This window comes from Falco cherrug, chromosome 16, assembly GCF_023634085.1.
Source record: "Falco cherrug isolate bFalChe1 chromosome 16, bFalChe1.pri, whole genome shotgun sequence".
NCBI classification, from domain to species: domain Eukaryota; kingdom Metazoa; phylum Chordata; class Aves; order Falconiformes; family Falconidae; genus Falco; species Falco cherrug.
In genome coordinates, this window is record NC_073712.1 from 4,198,588 (window position 1) to 4,217,833 (window position 19,246).

The 19,246-nt window shown below is 47.8% G+C and overlaps 1 protein-coding gene across 6 annotated transcripts in view; it reads right to left on the reverse strand.

The window, feature by feature from the left end:
- Positions 1-484: 484 nt before the first annotated feature.
- BRPF3 (bromodomain and PHD finger containing 3) overlaps positions 485-19,246 on the reverse strand; it is a 35,707-nt gene continuing 16,945 nt past the window's right edge. For all 6 annotated transcript variants that reach the window (XM_055728337.1, XM_055728341.1, XM_055728335.1 and 3 more), the window contains exons 5-13: positions 17,984-18,112; positions 17,299-17,611; positions 15,934-16,200; positions 15,265-15,765; positions 12,406-12,499; positions 9,845-9,942; positions 7,794-7,891; positions 5,612-5,766; positions 485-2,877 (exon numbers count right to left, since the gene is read on the reverse strand). In XM_055728337.1, coding sequence (XP_055584312.1) covers positions 2,694-2,877; positions 5,612-5,766; positions 7,794-7,891; positions 9,845-9,942; positions 12,406-12,499; positions 15,265-15,765; positions 15,934-16,200; positions 17,299-17,611; positions 17,984-18,112 — 1,839 coding nt within the window. In that variant the 3' untranslated portion in view covers positions 485-2,693. The remainder of the gene's footprint in view (positions 2,878-5,611; positions 5,767-7,793; positions 7,892-9,844; positions 9,943-12,405; positions 12,500-15,264; positions 15,766-15,933; positions 16,201-17,298; positions 17,612-17,983; positions 18,113-19,246) is intronic.

A 19,246-nucleotide genomic window follows, 5' to 3' on the forward strand; every position in this document is an offset into this window, starting at 1 on the left:
CGCAACGTGAGCCTGTGCAGGGAGGGAAAACACACCTCAGGGAAGAGAGAGAAGGCAAGAGCCCTGCTGAGAGGAGAAACCCTCCCCAGCCAGGAGCCAGGGACCAGCCCCGCGGCCGCTGCCATCGCCCAGCTCCCACCTCCGTCCAGCTGGCAAGTCCCACTGCCCGTGGCCCGTCACTGCAGGAGCATCACCAGGAGATGGGATTCAAACCCCAAATTCCCAATTCCCATGCCCCGGGGGCTCCTAGCCACCCCCCCGGGCAGAGGGCTGCCATGCAGGGGGCCGGGTGGGACCCCCTCCTGCAGCACCCAGCCCCGCTGCCCACCGCACGGGGAACACTCACCTCCAGGAGATGTTCAAGGCGGCACAAGAAATCCCTCTGCGTGCCCCTTCCTCCCCATCGTTGCTCTTTGCAACAATCTGGGATGACTGGGATGAATAGAAACCATCACGGTAAGCGATGTCCTGAACCCCAGGACAATGCTAGCAAGGAAAGACTCTTTTGGCTTGTTTTGGGGTTTTTTTTATACATTAGAACATTTATTTCTCAGAGAGAAAATATAGTCTCAGACAGTCAGGTTATAGTAGGTAAAATTAGCATTTTTTTTTCTTTACAAGCATAGATTTTCTTATTACCTCTCTTATACCATCTGATATAAACAATTCTAGAAAGCAAATAAACTCACTTTCTACAATAAATAGAGCGATCTGTGCTTTACAGCAGACTGACAGTAACGTTTAGGTCCCGTAGCAACAGCAGGATATTAGCCAATTCAAATTCTAAAATGTCATTTAAAAACCAAACAAAACAAAAACCAAAACCCAAAAAAAACCCCAAAATCCCAAGATCTTAAAACATGTTACACAGGTCACAAGTCCACAGCTGAGCTACCACCTGGAAAAGTGTATGTTCCTTTAAATAAATTACACTGTGTGCATATAAAAGACCCAGCAACACAACTGAGGACTTCAAGAATGGTGACAATAGGTCTAAATAATTTAGAACAATATTTTACAACTATATACACAACATCCTTCCCTAGCCACACTCCATTAGGCATTATTATTATTATTATTATTATTTTTACAAAATCCTATGCCCCATCTCTATATGTTACAGGAATCTTCCTTAAAGTGTGGTTCCATGTCCCAATGTATAAGAAGTGGTATTTTAAAAAAGTAGACCAAGTAGAAATGGCAGTGATTACTCCCCACTATTCATTATTATTATTATTATTATTATTATGACCCAACATTCTCTTCAGTATGAAAAAGTTAAAATAATAAAAAAATATTGAGTTAAAAAGCGAAATGATGATATTCAATCTACAATCTTGCTCTGCACCTTTGGTTCTTAAAATGGGAAAGCAAAAAGGGATACACAACAGAAGAGATCAGAGAAATCATAAAGTCCTTGGCTAATAGAAAAGGTTTTGTCATCAGGTTTCCAACCATCGGCTGTCCCCGTTTTTTTGCAACGCAACCCCCCCAAAAAACCAGGGATTGTCTGCAGAGCTGGGTTTACTTGGGATTTAATGGATGACAGCGCTGGAGACCCCCACACCAGGGCAAGGATATGCGTGTGTGGGAGAAGGCGAAAAGGCAAAATGGTTGTGTGCTCTAGTTAGTGCTGTGTTCCAACCCAAACCGAGTCAGAGGAAAACCTTAGAGAGACAGAAAAAAAGGGAAGAAAGGAAGAGGAGCCGTACACCAAATGTGCATAAACCAACACAAAAGATGTATCTCCCTCCAACCCTGATCAACCTCAGTGCCTGCAAAGCTGCTCCAGCTCATTAGACACCTCCAAAATTAGTTTTGCTTCTAAAAAAAGGAAGTTATCTTTGCTTAGACTCAGTACTGTGCTAAACCATGATATGAGATGTTACTGGAACAAGCACAGTCACGGAAGTAAGAATTTAAATGTCAAACTACCAAATAAATTTCTAGGACGTAATACACACACACAAACAAAAAAATCAGGTAATTTGCTTTTCATATTTAAAGCTCTGTGCATCTGTGCATGTAAGTGTGTGCAGCAGAGGGGAAGGTTACCAAAATATCTCAAGCTTTTCTCAATGCAACGAGAGAAAATTTAACATGAAAACACTATGTGTGTAGGCAGGAAAATCGTAACACCAACTCCCAGCTACGATTTCTTTTTTTTAATGTGATGGGACAACCAATGTCATTTAAAAAAAAAAAAAATAAATGAAAAGGCCAATGACGGTTAGGGTAAATTTGGCACAAGAAAGTCCAGTTGAGATTTCCGTAAAGGATCCTGGTTCAGTTACAGTGGTGACGGGTTCCTGGGAATTACTCGGGGCTGGCCGACGACTTCAAAACCCCGGTGGCACGAGGGAAGCAGGGCCGAGGGAGGGTGCACGAGGTCCGAACATCCGAACGCTGCGCTCTGCTCACTGCATCAGCTCACCCTGGCTCCCGTCACCTGGCAGCTTTCCCCAACCACCTTACTCCTGGCCCTGTAGACTAGAGATTTCATCTGCCAGCTCTTCAGCGAGACACATTCAGAAAGAAGCTGGACAGGCTTTTTGGCACGTTTCAGGGTACTTTGAGGAGTGCTGACAGCTGCTGGGAACGGCATCCCTGGCTGGGCAGTGCACGAGAGTCCGCTCTGCCGACGCAGCGAGCGTGGGGTCTGGAGAAAAAGGAGGACCGGCCACCCCGACCCCTTACAGGTAACTGGAGGTCACGAAGGGATGATCTCCCCGCACGCGGCTCATGTGGATCATGGCTCGGTCATACGCCACCTGCACAGACTTGCGGATGCTGGTTTTTCGTCCTTCCATCATCTTTAACTTGTCCACTGTGTCGTCCACGCCGAGGGGATAGACTTTGTCACGCGGAAGCCACTGCCTGCAACAGAGCGCAAAGCCTTGTCACCGAGGGCATCGGCAGGGAGACGGGAAGGAAGAGCAAACGCCCGGAGCCTCCTGCCCTCGCAGAGGCCTGAGCTCTCACAGCAGGCTGACTGCTCCCGTGTGCCTGGCTCTCACACCCACTGCACGGCTGCTCCAGGCCACGGAGTTTGTCCCAGGAATTTCCAAGACACGGGCTAACACAAGCTCCACAAGCGTTCCTCACACACCTCAGCAGCAACTACTCACTGGTTGTCATCTCCTCCCCAGGAGCAGCTACACTCGTGTGATCTATCTGTTTACAATTAACACTCCACCATGATGCTACCGATGTTTAGAGACCTGCATTTGACATAGTGAACCCCCCACCTGTAGCCAAAATACCTTCCTGCACGAGCAGTTTTCTCCTTCCTTGGAGTCCTCCCTCAAGGCTTTCAATGCTCCCTGGAGCTCCAGGGGAAACTTGGAAATTCCTGTGCTCCACAGAGCAGCAAATACAGGGACTTCCATGGTGGAAAGTTAAGTTTTTATCTCCGAGAAAGCTCTGCCTTGTCCCAAGACACTGTAAGCATCAGCGTTTGGGTGGGTATAACTACCCGAGTATCATCCAGAAACAGGCAGCTTCCAGTAGACACGTCCCAAGCCCAGGCTGACTCCAAGTGGTGACTTAAATTGCAAGTGCCTTATCTGTGGCAAGTTTTTATTGGGCAATCATTAGCCCAGGTTAACTAGCACACTCAGGTACATGCCATCCATCTTTCCTAACAAAGCCCAGCCCCTAGGAGTTCAACCTCAGCCGCTGCTTGCACAGGGCAATGCATCTCCCAGCCAGCCAACGTGGGCAACACGGGGCAGCTCAGCTCATCTTCACCACAAAGACGAGGGACCGATTTTCAGCCTTCGTGATCCTTCTGCGGCACCACTGAAGTCAGCAGAATTCGGATCTGGCACCAAGAAGGGGTTTTATGACTTTTCTGAGGCACCTTAGCTTCCCACAAACTGCAAACAAGGCTCTAAGCGGCCACTTGAGAGTGTAAACACCCACCAGAGCTTGTCTTCAACAAGAGCAGGGCAAAGCCGAAATGCTGATTTTTATTGGGAAGGTAGTTTCAATTCCAAGTCTGGATTTAGATTTTTCAAAACCAATGAGTACAGCAACAGCAAGCATAGCACTGCCATTGATTTTCCACTAAAAATCATTAGTACCTCTTTGAAGAACGTGCCCTGTATCAAGTGGTTCTGGTAATCAGGGGCAGTGAAACAATGCCGCATGCTAATAAAAAGCCTCAGGAGTGTGTCCCTTGGCCCCTCTTTTCCCCAGAGGACACAACCATACTCATCAGGTGATGCAAACGTGATCCCCTTCTCAGCTTCCCAAGAAGACAGCACGTACTTTTCCTTTGCCTCTGTTGCACCTTGCTTCCATCTCTTTGGACTGCATAAAACACCGTAGCAGCCCCAAATGTAGGGGCAACAGTCCCCCTTGCTGCTGTACCCCGCTGGGGGACTGGCTCTGCTTTTTCCCCGTGATGTACCCTCCCTCCAGCTGTGACACAGCCTCCGGGAAACATTCACCTCCTTCCTCCAGCACCTCGCCCTTCCCTGACCTCATGGTTCCCTGCTCTCCCAGGGATGCCTGCAAAGACCTTCCTCAGAAGACTAAGGAGGAGAAGGGCTGTTGAATACCCCCAGGCTCATTTTAAATGCTTGGAGAAGAGCTGTTGAATACCACCAGGCTCCTTTTTAAATGCTTGGTATGTTATTTCATAGAGGCAGCAGCAGAAGAGGCAAGCTTGTTCTCTCCTCCGCTCCCATGGGCACCCCAATGGCCCAGCATCTGCCTTGTCCACAGTATAAACTCCCTGGATCCCAGGGGATCCCAGCTGCACACAGGTGTCACCTCCTGCCTGACAATTTATTCGCTTGGTTCATGTCCCACATGTGGCATCCGCTGGTTAAATAATCCAGTGGGTTCAGCACGCAGCTGCCTGACATCTTCCAGGATAGTTCTCCAGTTTTCCAAGTTTCCAATTGTTTCATACACGGATTTCAAAGCCTTATTGCTTATTTTTAAGGCACGTCACTGGTTTGTGACATATTATATCTGGCTGGGATATTGTTGCCACGTGAGCGTGGTCAGCCAACGATACTAAAATCAGCAGATTCAGTCTGCCTGAGACAGAACAGTAAAAAGCCTTGAGATATTTCACTCGCCCCGATCCAGGTGCTTACACCTACATTTTCCATCTTAAACAAATAACTTGATTTGAAAGCTGCAGGCACTTGTCACCTCTGAAAAAGCAGGCAAGTCTAAATATGGAATAAACCCAGCATTTTGCAAATGTTACCGTGGAGATTTTTGGCAAATCTTTTGCGCAGCAGTGGAACTGGCTGCTCAGTCTGCTGGTGTTTTAGAGTCAAATGCTCTTTCTAATTTGCTGCAGATTTAGACTACTAAATTGGCTCTTCACGTGCCTCAGTATTTTTGTGGTGATGCGACCCCTGGGTGAAGGATGCTGGGCTGCTCACCGTGGAAGTGCAGCAGTAAGGTGTTGTGCTCTTGGGCCAGGAAAAGCAGGCTGGCTTCCTTAGTCAGACTTTTCTTGAGTGCTGCATGTTTAAATTTTGCCCATTTCCATGTAACATGATCAGCATCATCCCTGTATGCTCCCATATATCAAAGATTATGTTAAATCTTCTCTCTCGGCACCCGCCTGTCTGCACACACTCACCAGGTTCTCTTGTTGTCAAAGAAAAGGACAAGGAAGAGCTTCTCTCCTGCCTCTGTCTGCCTCTGCTCCCCCAGCTTCAACACATCCATGGGTGGGACTGGGATGGGGACTCCATTGTGGAGCAAACCCTCACGTGGCATCTCGGGATCGATTATCTAGGGACACAGGGAAAGATATTTAAGCACAAAACCCTTCAAGTACTGCAGAGAATGCATTTCCCCACCCCTGCCCTGTTCTTTCAGTCTATCCAAGTTAAGAGAATTAAAATCTACTTAGGATGGGTAAGCAAAATTGCTTGTTCTGTCTCAGAGGCTCTTTTAAAAAAATTTTCCTGTCCTCAAGGCTTCCTTTGTGGAAGGGAAGCCAATCCATCCAAAAGCCAAGCACCTGACCTTAAAAAAGAAGGACATGAAGTATGTGGTTCTGTGTGGAGGTAGATGCATTTACATTAACTGGCAATTTCGTACAAACTCAGCATTGTTGTATTCAGCGAAGGATTTCCCTCCCTCCCTCCCTCCCTCCAAACTCACACAATAAATGTAACACCGCTTCCACACTCTGCCAGCACCCTGCGATATCACAACAGCTTCATTCTGCTGCAATCCGGTTGACTTCAGCGGCACTGCTCGGATTTATACTGCTATTAGATCAGAATCAGGCCCGATATTTTGAAAAAGCTGACGAGCAGTGCCAGCTTTATCAGGCTAAGGGAACACAGACTACAGTAATTTTGGAGAGAAGTAACAGATGCCTCGATTCTCCCCACATAAAGCAGAAATGTCAGCATCCAACATTTGTGCTATGTGATCACAGGAGGAGAATGAACAGCAAAGGGTGGATGCAGTACGTGGTCTACTCTTCTTCATCTCCTGATCTCAGCTCCTAAGGGCTTGAAAAAGCAGCTTGGCTTTGATATTGGCCCACTGTAAGAATTTATTAAGACATTTTACCACCACAACAGACTGCTATAAAAAAACCCGCCTTTTTTGGGGGCAATCCCAGTGTTTAAATCCACGCTAAAGCACAGTTTAACTTTGGCTGTAGCCATGCAGAGATCTAAAAATGCTTTGGCTGGCAGATACACAGCTGTTCCCTCCTCTGGGCTCCCACTGAAGAGTAAGCGCAGGGATGAGGGTCACGCTTTTAGCAAAATCTGCCCTTTTTGACGGCATCAGACCTGTGCTCAGCTATGGCCTGGCATACACGCTGCGTCAGCTTACGCCTGGTTTCACAGCTCTGCTGCTTGGATGTAGAGACTCGTGTAATTTCCGTGATGACTACACTTGCTTTCACCCCCTACAATTTCTCATCATTCGCAAGGCACAGTCTGTCCTAGCGATCCCAACCATAAGGGTACTTCAGGGGATGGCTGCAGCCATGCAGAAATTACACGGAGCAGAGACGGCACAAGAGCCACGGCTCAACGGATATATTTAAAAGTAGTAGAAACAACAAACTGTAGTCAGCCTATCTCACATTCCTACTGATATACCCACTTCAGCAACTTCGGTTGGTAAGTTAACAAGCACTGCAAAGCCTGCAGTGGTACTGGCACTTCCTAGCACGGGCTGCACGTCACGGCTTGCTTTGGAACAGAGTGCGGTGCTCACTGAAGCCAGGTTTATGGATTTCACCTTAATAGTCAAATACCCAAAGATGGATAAATATGAAGGAAATATTGTTTGAAGGACTAGGTGCAAACACGTGCATATATTCTCATATTTAAATCAAACATATGGTTATTGCAAGAGGATATACACATCACAAGGCCAGCTGGGCACCTACATATGGAGTTGTACTCACTACAGATAGGAAAATGTGTGGGCAGTTAAGACACCAGTGGATCCTGGTGCCTGCCTTTATAAAATTTACATCTTCTCATGCCAACAGGACTGATGACTTTCCCCATAACTGCAGAGTGAACAGCAAAGGAGAAGAAAGATCTCCTCCTATCCCTGGCATTGAGAGACCAATGTTTTATGAGTCCTCTGCAATGCTGTGAAACAATGAGCAGAGGGAAAACTAACTGTGCGAAGGGGAAAGGAAAAAAAAGCAAAAAAAGCACATATTGCATGACTTTGGGAAGTTTTCCTTTTCTGTCTGGTTACACTGCACGCTAGCACTGTGCCCTGGGCTGCCTGTGCTGTGGGTACAGGCTGGGAGAGAGCAGCAGGGTACTTACCAAGGCAGGGTAGGAGGGATAGCCACGGCACTTGGCCCACACAAGCTCCAAGGGCTCCAGCTCAGCCTGATTTTCAAAGGACATGAGGAGAGCCCTGCCTAAGGGACAGAAGGAAACATGGTTTAGCAGGGCAATTGCAAGCAAGGGGGTTGGATAACACAAAAAACCACACTGCTGTTTAACCCAGGCATGACAGCTTGCATTGCCTCACCAGCAACCAGCTAGAAAAGATGAGCTACTATTGTGCTTAAAACATACTGACAAGGTTTCTGTTTTAATTTTTCAACCTATTGGCTTCCGCAGCAAGCAGAAAGCTGGAATTTCACCTTTTTTTCATAATAAACCTATCGTTCAGCTATTCGTCACGCAAGAGCACACATTTAATCATCACTGCATGCACATATGCGTAATTCCAAACCATTTCTCTTCATCAAGAACTAGAGGAAAATGGAAAGCCACTTATCATTTGTCCCTATAGGCACTGGGTAGCCAAACCAGAGGTGGTAAGACACACATCTCATCTCCATTAAGTTTAGGATAAAATTTAATGTGCAGTGAGACCCAGCCTGGCCATGGTGAATGTCCAGCCTTCTTTATCCTCTGTCACTACAGTAATGTTCCACGTTAAGACAAAGCCACAGTCTCCTAAATCATGAGTCTAAGTCTGTGCATGCACATAGCTTCACATGAACTCTTCAATATGGAAATAGCAATCAAATTCAGCTCTGGAGTGAATAGCTGCTATATCGCTGAAATCAAATGGGTATACGAGCGATGAATTTGGTCCATTAGGCTCCACCAAGCCAAATCCACCCTCAATGGCGTTGATGAAGCTTTACCTGAGATTAATTTGGACCAGTGTTCAGAGAGCTCCTTTTTATTCCTCCTAAATACAGATATCTAGACTATTCTGATGCCAGATACCTTGGGGCTATTTGATCTCTGCAGGAAGTGCCTGGTTCTAGCTGACAGAAGCCTATTAGCTATGAATTTTTTTTCAAACTGATGTCAGAAGTATTGCAAAAGATCCATTCCAGACATGAATAACTAATCTGCCAGCTCCTGGTCCCCAAAAAGGAGTCGTCTTCGTTAATGTGAATTTTACAGCAAGTAGTGTTTGCTCTGGGGGGGGATGGTCAAACACTGCCTTTACCAGAAGTCAAACTGCATCTAGAAAATGCAGAGCACAACCCAAATGAGCACCCTGCCAAGACGACCTGATGTGCTCCTCCACTATTGCATTCCAGATGTATTCCTCCATTAATGAAATTAGGTACAAAACCACAGAATTGTCCCACTGAGTCTAATTCTGCCGGTACTAGCCCCGCTCCGTAAGTTTATTTCCAGAGTGGATTGCTGAGCGCACAGGGTCCAGGATAATAACGGTTCCCAGGGAGCCAGGAGCCGTACAGGGCACAGGCGTGCCAGGGAGTCAAAGCTGAATTCTGATTTCAGTATAAACCTGCAATAACTCTGTCATTGATAGACTGTAAGACAAGAGTCTGGTCGTGTGAGCGCTGGAAGAGTGGCGTAGTGCCTTGGGTGGTATTAGAGGAGTGTGGCGCAGTTTTACAGATGTATAGCACGGTCTGACAACGACAACTTGACAAAAACAAGACACAGACCTTGAAAGCAATGATAGCAACACAAGAAGGAACAGCTACGAAGTCATCTCCAGAGAAACCCCTCCTATAATTATGATTTACTGTTTATATCGCAGCATCATGAAAGAGAACTAGTCCCAAACCAGGAGAAGACAGTGCCAGGCATATTACACACACCAGACCTACGGAAAGCACCCACCTGAGGAGAACACAGAGCACAGGCAATCAGCAAAAGCGAAAGCAGGAAAAACCTTTAATGCACTAACCGAAATTTGTAACGAAGCAAGTTAATAATGCCCAGGTGTCAGCAGCCTGGTTGTACAACCTGGGTAGCTCGTGCAGGACTGGTTCCTGGCACACGTGGAGACCTGCGACCCCCGGTCCAGAGGCTGCCAGCCCTACGGCGCGGTGGGACCGCAGCAGGGCGTGCTGTGCAGCCATTCTCACCTGAGCTGCTGTAATCAGAGTCTCCGTTCACACCTTCCAAGAAGGGCACCCGAGAAAGAGCTGGCTTCCCTCGACTTCGCTTGGGAGGCATCAAACCACTGGTAGAAAGATAGGAGAAAACAGGTGACCCCTGAACACAAAGCCCAGTAAATGGATTCCCCAGCTCTGTTTAAAATACTGGAAAATTACTGTACAGGGGCATCACTGACATGAAAAGAACACCGAATACTTGAGCAAGATGTCACCAACACACCTCTTCTGGTGCAAGTACGCTGGACATCATCCCGGCTTTGCCATGAGTGATGAAAGGGGCCCAACAGAAACGGAGCTATGAACATGAGGAGGAAATTCAGCAAAGGCTTCACACCGCCGAGCTGACGCGGCGACGCCTGGAGCCTGCCTGAGCTCACCCAGTTGTGCACGGACTTCAGAGATGACAGAGCAGCCCCCCAGCACCACTCCAATACATGTACAACTGCACTCTTATCAGCCCACGTCCTGAATGTCCTTTCACCTCACTAGTACAAACATTTCAGAAAATGGACTATCTCCACCTCAAGCAATCGCATTTTTTCACTTACTGTAATTATTTTTTTTTTTCTTTTATGATTTTCTAATAAGCAACCCATTCTGAGTGAATTTGGCGCTCAAAAAGAAAGACTGGGGAAAAAGCAGTAAACAGAGCTGTTCCTAAATAGAATAATTGTACAAGTTATCCATGAGACATCAGCTTGGTTTTAATTCCTTGTTTTGTGGGTGTCACACAGCTCTAATGTAATTTTTGCTCTGTGAATTGCTTGCAATTATTGTAATAAGCACTTAGATCACACTTTTCATCTTCAAAGTACTATACAAACATCAACTAACAAATCCCCACGCTCCCCTGTGAATTCAGATTTGTCTCCCTCACCGACAGGTGGGGAAACAGAGGCAAGCACGGTGGGGCCATACAGACAAGACATGGTTTGAAAGGGAACTTTTGGCTCCTGGTCCTGTTCTGACAGCATCCTCTCCCCACAAAGGATTTCTGCGTGACGCAAGGGCCCTCATTTAAATGACACTGCAACTATGCTCGAATTCAGGTCCCTCCTTTTTGTTCCCTTTGACGCAGCTCCTTGCTTTATGAGAGCTGATTGCAAGAGCTTCTTGTGAGATCTGCACGGAGGTCATGGTGGGATCCAGCTTACAGAAGAGGCAATGACTGACCTGAAGATCTGGGCACACAGCCCAGAGGAGAGGGGAGAGATGAAGAGGTGGGTGGGTGTCCCATCCCAGAGAAGAGCTGGAGGTCCTATGCCTCCAAGGGGCTCAGCATGTGCTAAGAGATTAATTTATCGGGGCACCACGTGCTTCTCTCAGGCTGCCCAGCATCTGACTGTGGAGATGGGATCACCCTGCCACAGGGAAAAGCCCTGGCACTAAAATTGCTTCTCTAAATCCAGGGCCTTGCCCCTCATCATGGGCACAAAAGCTTCTGCAAACTGATTTCTAAAGGAAACACTCATCAAACCTTAGCTACAAAACTATACAACTCTTTTGGCAGCTAACATTTACGATCACTCTGCACAGCAGAGTGAAGTTTTCATTCGAAAAATGCTCCTGGGATTCAGCCCCGCTGCAGAATAATTTGTTATGCAGCTGATTAACAGTTTTAAACTGTAGCTTCAGTCCTGAGAACGGGTGTGCATGGGGAGCTTTATAATTTCAAGCGTCCAACTGACATTGCAAGCTTGAAGTCTTACAGGACTAACTGAGCACCTGCATTGGAAGCATTAAATGTCTGAACATATTTCTCAAGTGACAGGTCATCACCCCAAGGGTCACCAAAGACAAGCAGAGGGCAACGACACGTTCAAGGCACTGAAAATATTACTAAGAATATCAACTAAGAAAGCCTTGCTTCTGCCTGTTCTGGATGATCTTACCCATCAAGGTCAAACGTCCCCAGCCTGTCACTCTCAACACACACAAACGTGATTCTGGCATAATACAGGTTTTACTGTGCAGTGAAAGGGCTGTGAAATTACTTGAGTCAGTGTTCAGAGGGCTGGACAGGTAGGTAAGACCAGAAAAACGATATGGTACCCACAGGTGCCTACTGCATCGGGCCAAAAGATGACAGATGTTTACTTTAAGTCTGTTCAGTCCTGTTTGAAGTGCCCAGTTCTGCTTTTAAACCTCTGAGAGGAAGAGAGCAGCACTTCAGTAGGTGGCAGAAGTTCAGCTTCACCGGCAGTGCTGATCTGGACATTAGAATTCACGGTTTTTCTAGCTTTGGCTCTCAAGAACCGCAAGGAGGTATGCATCAGCAGGGAGGATGTGTATGCATTGAGGAACAGAAGTGGAACAGATAGCCATTTGCTTGAAAAGTCACGCACCGCTTTTGAGACCTATAGCTTAAGAGGACAGAACAGAACCTCAGCAGCTTTTATCTTTTAGGGTGAATGCACAAAAGAACTAACAGTTCGGCTGGGTTTGAAACAAAGAAGTTGAATAAAACTAGGTAGATTAATTCAGACACACAAGGTGTTCTAGGGGACAGTTTCACAGGGGGCACTTACCTGCAGGCTTCAAACACCAGCCCACCGCCCAGGCCAGAGCTGCACTCGGAGTCAGAGCCACTTTCCATGTGCTTTGCAAAGCCGTTAGTCACTCCTGCCCAGGAGACAAACGGGAGTCAGCCCAAAGAATCACAGAATGATGGAATGATTTGAGTTGGACATGACCTTAAAGATCATCTGGCTTCAACAACCCTGCCACGGGCAGGGACAGCTGCCACCAGCCCAGGTGGCTCCAAGCCCCGTCCAGCCTGGCCTTGAACTGTGCCAGGGCACCCACAGCTGCTCTGGGCACCCTGTGCCAGCGCCTCTCCACCCTCACAGCAAAGAATTTCTTCCCAATATCTCATTTAAATCTCCTCTCTTTCAGTTGACAACCGTTACCCCTTGTCCTGTTGCTACATGCCCCTGTAACAAGTCCCTCTCCAGCTTTCCTACTGGTCCCGTAAGGTCTCCCCGGAGCCTTCTCTTTTCCAGGCTGAACAACCCCAGCTCTCCCAGCCTGTCCCTAAGAAAGGTGTCCCAGCCCTCTTATCATCTTTGTGGCCTCCTCTGGACTTACTCCAACAGATCCTATGTTGGGGGCCTCAGAGCTGAATGCAGAAGCAGCAGCAACACATAAAGATGCTACCAAGGCTCAGGTAGGGTCACTATCCCACGACTCACAGACACAAAGATGCTGAATACTTCAACCAGAGAGGGGAAATCCTGCACAGAGATCCCCAGACTCAGCTGCAACCAGGTGGGGACTAATAAAAGGTATTTTTACCCCCAGCACACAAAAAATTAGGCTGTCTCTGAAGAAGCAAGTGGTGGAGAAGTGCCCAGGGATGGTCGAAGAAAGCTTTACGCAGCACCTAGCTCGCCAGGGAAGCCTGGAGGCCAGAAAATGAACCACCTGCTCATCTGGCTTCAGCTGTCGTTGGGAAAAGACATGGAGGTTTCACGCCGACGGCCACAGACTTCTCCCTGCCTCTCCCCAGGCCTGGCTGCCGGGCTGGTCCCTCCCTGGGGAGCAGGGATATAAAACCAGAGCTCATTTGGTTACAGGTTCCTTGCTGAAAGAAAACCGCTCTGGGAAAAACTCACTGCTTCGGTTTCTGGAAATGAGATTTTCCAGTGAACGGAGCAGACACTGAGGAAGCAAATTCCCCCTGGGTAGAAGAAGGTTTCCCACCACCTTCCTCTCTGGCTGGCACGAATGTCACTGTAGCTGTAAGTGGAATATTTCACTTCTTTGCCCCAGATACTGACAGTGCTGGAAACCTTCTCTTCACTGCCAGGTTTACTGCTCCGTGCACTGGAGGGACACCTACACAGAAAGCTGGGCTCACCTCCAAGTTTAGACAAGATCCTACAACCAGGGACAGGCAGAGGTGGACAGGGAACGAGCCCCGAGTGTATCCCCAAGCCCAGAGCAGGCTGAAGAAGCCAGATGACCATGGCCTTCCCCCCCCCAGGGACCCACCACCCCCAAGTTCCCCACCGAAAGCCTGTCAACCATACAATGGGCAAATTCATGCCAAAGCCACTAGTGGTTTTTTCGAGCTGTAAATACGGCACTGCCACAAGAGGCACATTTCTGGGAATCACCCTGTTCCAACAGTCCCGATCACACTGACCTGCTCCTGCAGTAACACAGACTTGGCACGCCAGAAACTCCCTCCAGTTAGGAGAAATTGTGTTTGAGACAGTGGAAGGAGCTGAATCACAAAAGCAGCGCTGCAACTCATAGGAAAAAGCCAGCAGTGCTGCTTCAGCAGAGGGAAGATGTCACTGCCTAGTCATCAGTGATTTTCCAGCATCCTGCCTTTATTTTCCCTTTTTTAATTGCAGCCTCTCATTCTGACCTGTATCCACTGTGGGCAATTCCCCTCTGCTTTAATTACTGGCAGATGACGATGGTGAGTCCCTCAACTCTTTGGAGAAACTGTCTATGTGTTTCCTTTAACCTGTCCTGGTAAGTCAGTGCCCACATTCATCTGCTTTCCTCCTCCTCTCGATTTGCTAGCAGCCTTCTGACAGCCAAATAACTTTAAGATAATATCTGAGGTGTGGGCTAAGTCAAGTACAGATGGGAACTGTCCCACAACGGCTGTTAACACAACTAAAAAGTAATCACATTGTTGTTACTCGGATGTTCCCGGCATCTTTCTAAATTTCATCTCAGCTGCTTATTCTCATTTGCAGATCTAATCTGAAAAGGAACCTGCTTGGTATTCCCACTAGTTTTGTTTAAACTCCAGAACTGAGGGTACACATGTTTAACACCTCATCTTTCTTACATGGGTGCTGTGTTACTGGTCCACTGCACACTTCCAACCAACTGCACCATTTCTGCTGCAGGGAACTCTTACTCCTAAGAGTGGCCGAGCCAACACAAACCCTTCCACAAGGGCAGGAATGCCAGCACCTCTCAGCCCTTACTGGAGAGTCTGGAGTCTCCAGTCAGGCCATTCAACAGCTCTGGAAGAGGCTGGGCACGTTGGCTTTACGCAACAAAAAATGGCAAACCCTCTCTCACAGCAGCCCTGCGGACTGGCAAAGAGAAGAATTACTTGTGACCCCCTGGGCTTCATCTTGGTACCTTTAAATGTCTAAAACGGAGGTGTCTAGAGCTGAACAAAGTTGCCAGAAACTCATTATGGACATGTTTTGTCTGCCCTATTTTAGAAATGTGTGGAAGAGACAATGCTTTTGTCACACACGTCTGCTTACGGCGACTGTATTTCCCCCCAAGCATAAAATGAGTTTCAGGTGAGTAGTTTGGATGCAGATGTCTCGGCCCCAGGATTTCCACTCCCTCAGCCCCATCTCGCAGTTTCCAAGTGTTCAGAAGGAAGAGAGATCCCAAGGAATTACCTCTCTGCCCTGCCTGCCTGGGTGACTTCTCTCCATCGCTCTCGCTGCAGGTCCTGCTCTGGGGCCGCTTCCGAGCTTGTCGCTCCCCATCCGGGCGGGAGGGTGACAGCTGCCTGCTCTGCCTGTGGTCCTCCCCGTTCTCCAGGGAGCAGTCCAGGCCTCTCTGCAGCTTCACCCCGTTCTTAGCTTTTTTAAAAAGGACAGATGTCCGCCGGCCCACGCCGCTGAAGGGGGGGCTGGCAGGGGTATCCGCAGGTGGCAAGGCCAGTCCGTTCAGGCCATTGTCGCTGAGCAGGCGCTGGAAGGCTTGGCTCTCCCGCTGCAGAGCCTTCTTGTCAAAGAGCTCCCTGTCCGGCCTCACCCTCTTCTGCAGCTGATTCAAGGACTTGCTGTCACTGATGGGTTTGAGCGTTGGAGGGTCCTGCAGAGAGTCCAGCTCCGAGAGGGAGGGTGCGGGTCCTGTGGGCTCCAGGGTTGGAGGGTGCGGGGGCTTGCCATCATCTGTTAAAGGAATAAAGAATCTGCTCTAACATTTCAGAAAGAGTTATTCCCAAAACCAACAACAGCCGTTCCTGTCTTTCACTAGGGCCACAGACAGGAGAAACAGCAAGCCTTGACTGTCGATATGCACTAGAAAGCTGGAGCTAAAATCCTGCTGAAACCTCTCACCTTTCTCCCCTTCCTCGTCCCCTCCCCTTGATGTTTTATCCGGCCCCTCTTCCCGTGGCACAGGCTCCCCGTTGGGCATGCTCTTGTTCTGCTGCTGGGCCAGCTTCTGCCGAATGGAGTTGATCTCCCGTCTCAGGAGCCGGATGCGTCGCGTCCGGGCACCACTGGACCGCATGGTGCTCACCATGTCCAGCTTCTCCAGCAGCTCCTTCAGCTGGGCCTCCAAGGAAAGGTGAGCCCGGTTCTCCGGCAGGAGGATGTTATCCACTGCATCAAAAGAGATTGAACCAGTGAAGGGAAGGAGTAAGGCTTCCTGAAGAAGTATTTGGGACCACTGCCATGCCTCATTCTCTTTGATGCTATTCAGGAACCAATTGCTTTAGTTTGGGGATTTGGCAACTGCTGACCTTGGAGCTCGGTCTTCCTTCCTTTGGGTAAAGCGCAGTTGAATTAATTTGCACTGCCCTCCAGCTCCTGCTACTGTCCCAGGGGCAACAGTGAAAGGACATGTGTCTGCACCCAAGGCAGCTCACAGTCCAGGTCCATGCCAGAAACCTATTTCACTGCCAGGTTAAATGACAAAAATCATACCACAAACAGAACTGGCCAAAACAAAACACGTTTGCCATTCTCCTGGCTCTGTTGAAGGGCTGGCATCCACAGGAGCATGGCAGACAGCTGAGAGACATGCTATCCTACACCAACACCAATTTTGTTAACAGACTGTCCACGTGCATCCAAGAAGGCTGCAACATTTAGGAACTGGACAGCAGACTGCAGGCTCGGCGTGCTGGATGGCAGCGGTACCCTGTACTAAGTTTAGCCAAGTTATTCAACCAGTGCCTTGGGGCTGCATCTCAAGACGGCTGTGGGAATGGAAGTGGTCATGTTGTGAACGGAAAGCCTCAGCTAGGACTGCCTGGGTCCCAGTACCCGAACCCCACATCACCCGCTCCCAGGCCTCAGGGCTCCACGTAACCCAGTTGCTCTGTACCTTGCCAACTGCCGATGAAATGAATGAGCTTTCCTCAGAGCAAAAGATTCTACAGCCACCTTCGCACTGTTCTTGTAAAATACCAACAAATCAAACAGCACGGGCAGTTACAAGGCTCTTCAGAGCCAGACATGCACTAGGAGAGCTGGAGCTAAGCTGCACCTAGCTCAGAGTGCCCCACTCACCTGAAATCCTGCCCTTTGAGGCTCTAAAGGACTTAGATATGTGCTAATGTAAATACATCGATAGGAAAATTCTTGTATGCTGAACAATGGTTGTGATTTCCATGCAGGCTGAGTGACATGCTCAGAACAAAGAACACAGTTACGACCTGCCTGTAAAAAAAAAAAAGGTTAATAATAAAGACTCACCATCCTCCCAAGAAAAGCGGTAAAAGTCCTCGGTTTTGGGCGACTCAGGCAGGTGAATCCCCACATCAGTGTCAAAGCCGATGTTTTCAGCCTGCCGCCGTGCATGACGCAATATCGCTCCTCCGAGGTCTCTGAGCCGGACAGCTGCTCGGTGGAAAATCGTGTCTTTAGCATTATACCTCATGCAGTTGGTAACTATAAGGTTAAAGTCTTCCTCAAACTCATCCAATGTTCGGTACAGGTGGGACTCCAGCTTCCGCCTCATGGTGGAAAAATCCATTGGGTTGGAAATGAATTCCAGGTAATCTGGAACCTAAACATATAAAACCTGTACAATTACAAAAACCATTTACTAGCCAACTAGAGCGTATCCATCATAAGCACTCTTAATGCCCTTTCCACCAGCAAGGGGCAGCGCCAGCGGGTCATTTTTGTGTCACCCAGTCAAGGCAGACACATCCTGGCTCTGCAAAACATTACTTGTCTGAGACGTGCTGAAGCTTCCAGAAAACAATACCCTTTTTTGGCCCGGAAGGATACCCACATTGGGAGTCCTCTTTGAGACATTCCACCAGCAGCTTGGGACAAGGTGGTTTGTGCTTCCAGGATTATGACAGCACATGAGCTTCTGCCCAGCGATAGCTCATCTACAACCCGTTAAGACACCTCTAGGAAAGAGACTTGCCTCGTTCAGGTTAACAGGCTCTGCGAAGATCTGGGCAGCATCCTTCTCCTGCAGCAGGTCCAGTGTTGTGCGCAGAAGTACGTTGAAAGGGGTCAGCTGTAGCTCCAGAGCAGCCTGCTGAACCTTGACCTGGGAACGGGAATACACAAATGAGCACAGTTATCGAGGACAGGACATAGGAGTGGCGTCTCCCTCCGGTTTCTCCCAAATCATCACCCAAGCTCTACTCAGTGGTGGAAATCTCAGGTCATCACAGCACTAGCCTGGTAGACTCATTGCCGAAGAATTTCTGGGAAACACCTTGTCCCCTCCATGTGCAGGATGCACGTGAGACAGCACTTTGCAGAGTCTAACTGCACAGTCCAGTCCTCTCGTAAGGGGAACTCCTGTTTATCCCATCTCATAAAGCCAAACCAAGAGGAAACCACAGAAAATTAAAAGATAATACAACCGAAAATGAAAACAGGAAGAAGCTATTCATGCCCGGTAAATTATCCTGTAGGACTCCCTCCCTCAAGATATTATTATGCCAATTAGCAACACTATATAAAAGTTAAAAGCATGTAGGCGTTTACATGAACAACACCCATAATTAGGCTAGAGAGCATAAACAAAGTTTAAGATATAAGCTCTCACACTTCAAGGCAGAAGCCAAACAACAGTGGTTAGATGTCTGCAAATTCCTCATACGGTTTCTTACATCCTTTATGAAGTCTCTAACACTGATTTCAAGCAAACAAGTTGTAGCACTGGTTTGATCTCTCACATGAAACTCTATTCAAAGGAGACTGGAAACAGAATAGAAGTATTTATTTCTCCTTTAACGTTTCAATGTCTTTGATCTTATAATCCCTCATTATGTCATTAAAGCAACCACGTCAGTAGGAAAGGAAAGCAAGTCTGTTTACATAAAGCAAACTGTTGCTTAGCACATCAAATACAAGACAGCATCAATAAGACAATGAATGAAGATGGATTTAAAGACCACTCTCTCCCCCACAAAACGGGAAAGAAGCCGAACAAGGATTCAGGACTCTAGAGCATCCTTCTCCACTCACCTAAAAGCTGGACTAGGATAGAGCTCCAACTAGATACACTCTTCCGTGATATCTTATCCTTTCATAAAGCACATCATTGTTTTAACAAGCTTTTATGGATTTAGCCAACTGTGATAGGGATATATCAAGATACCAAAAGCAAACAAAGCCCAAGAGTGATTTTTTTTTTTATCCTCCTATCTAAAATATGTCCACACAGCAAGCA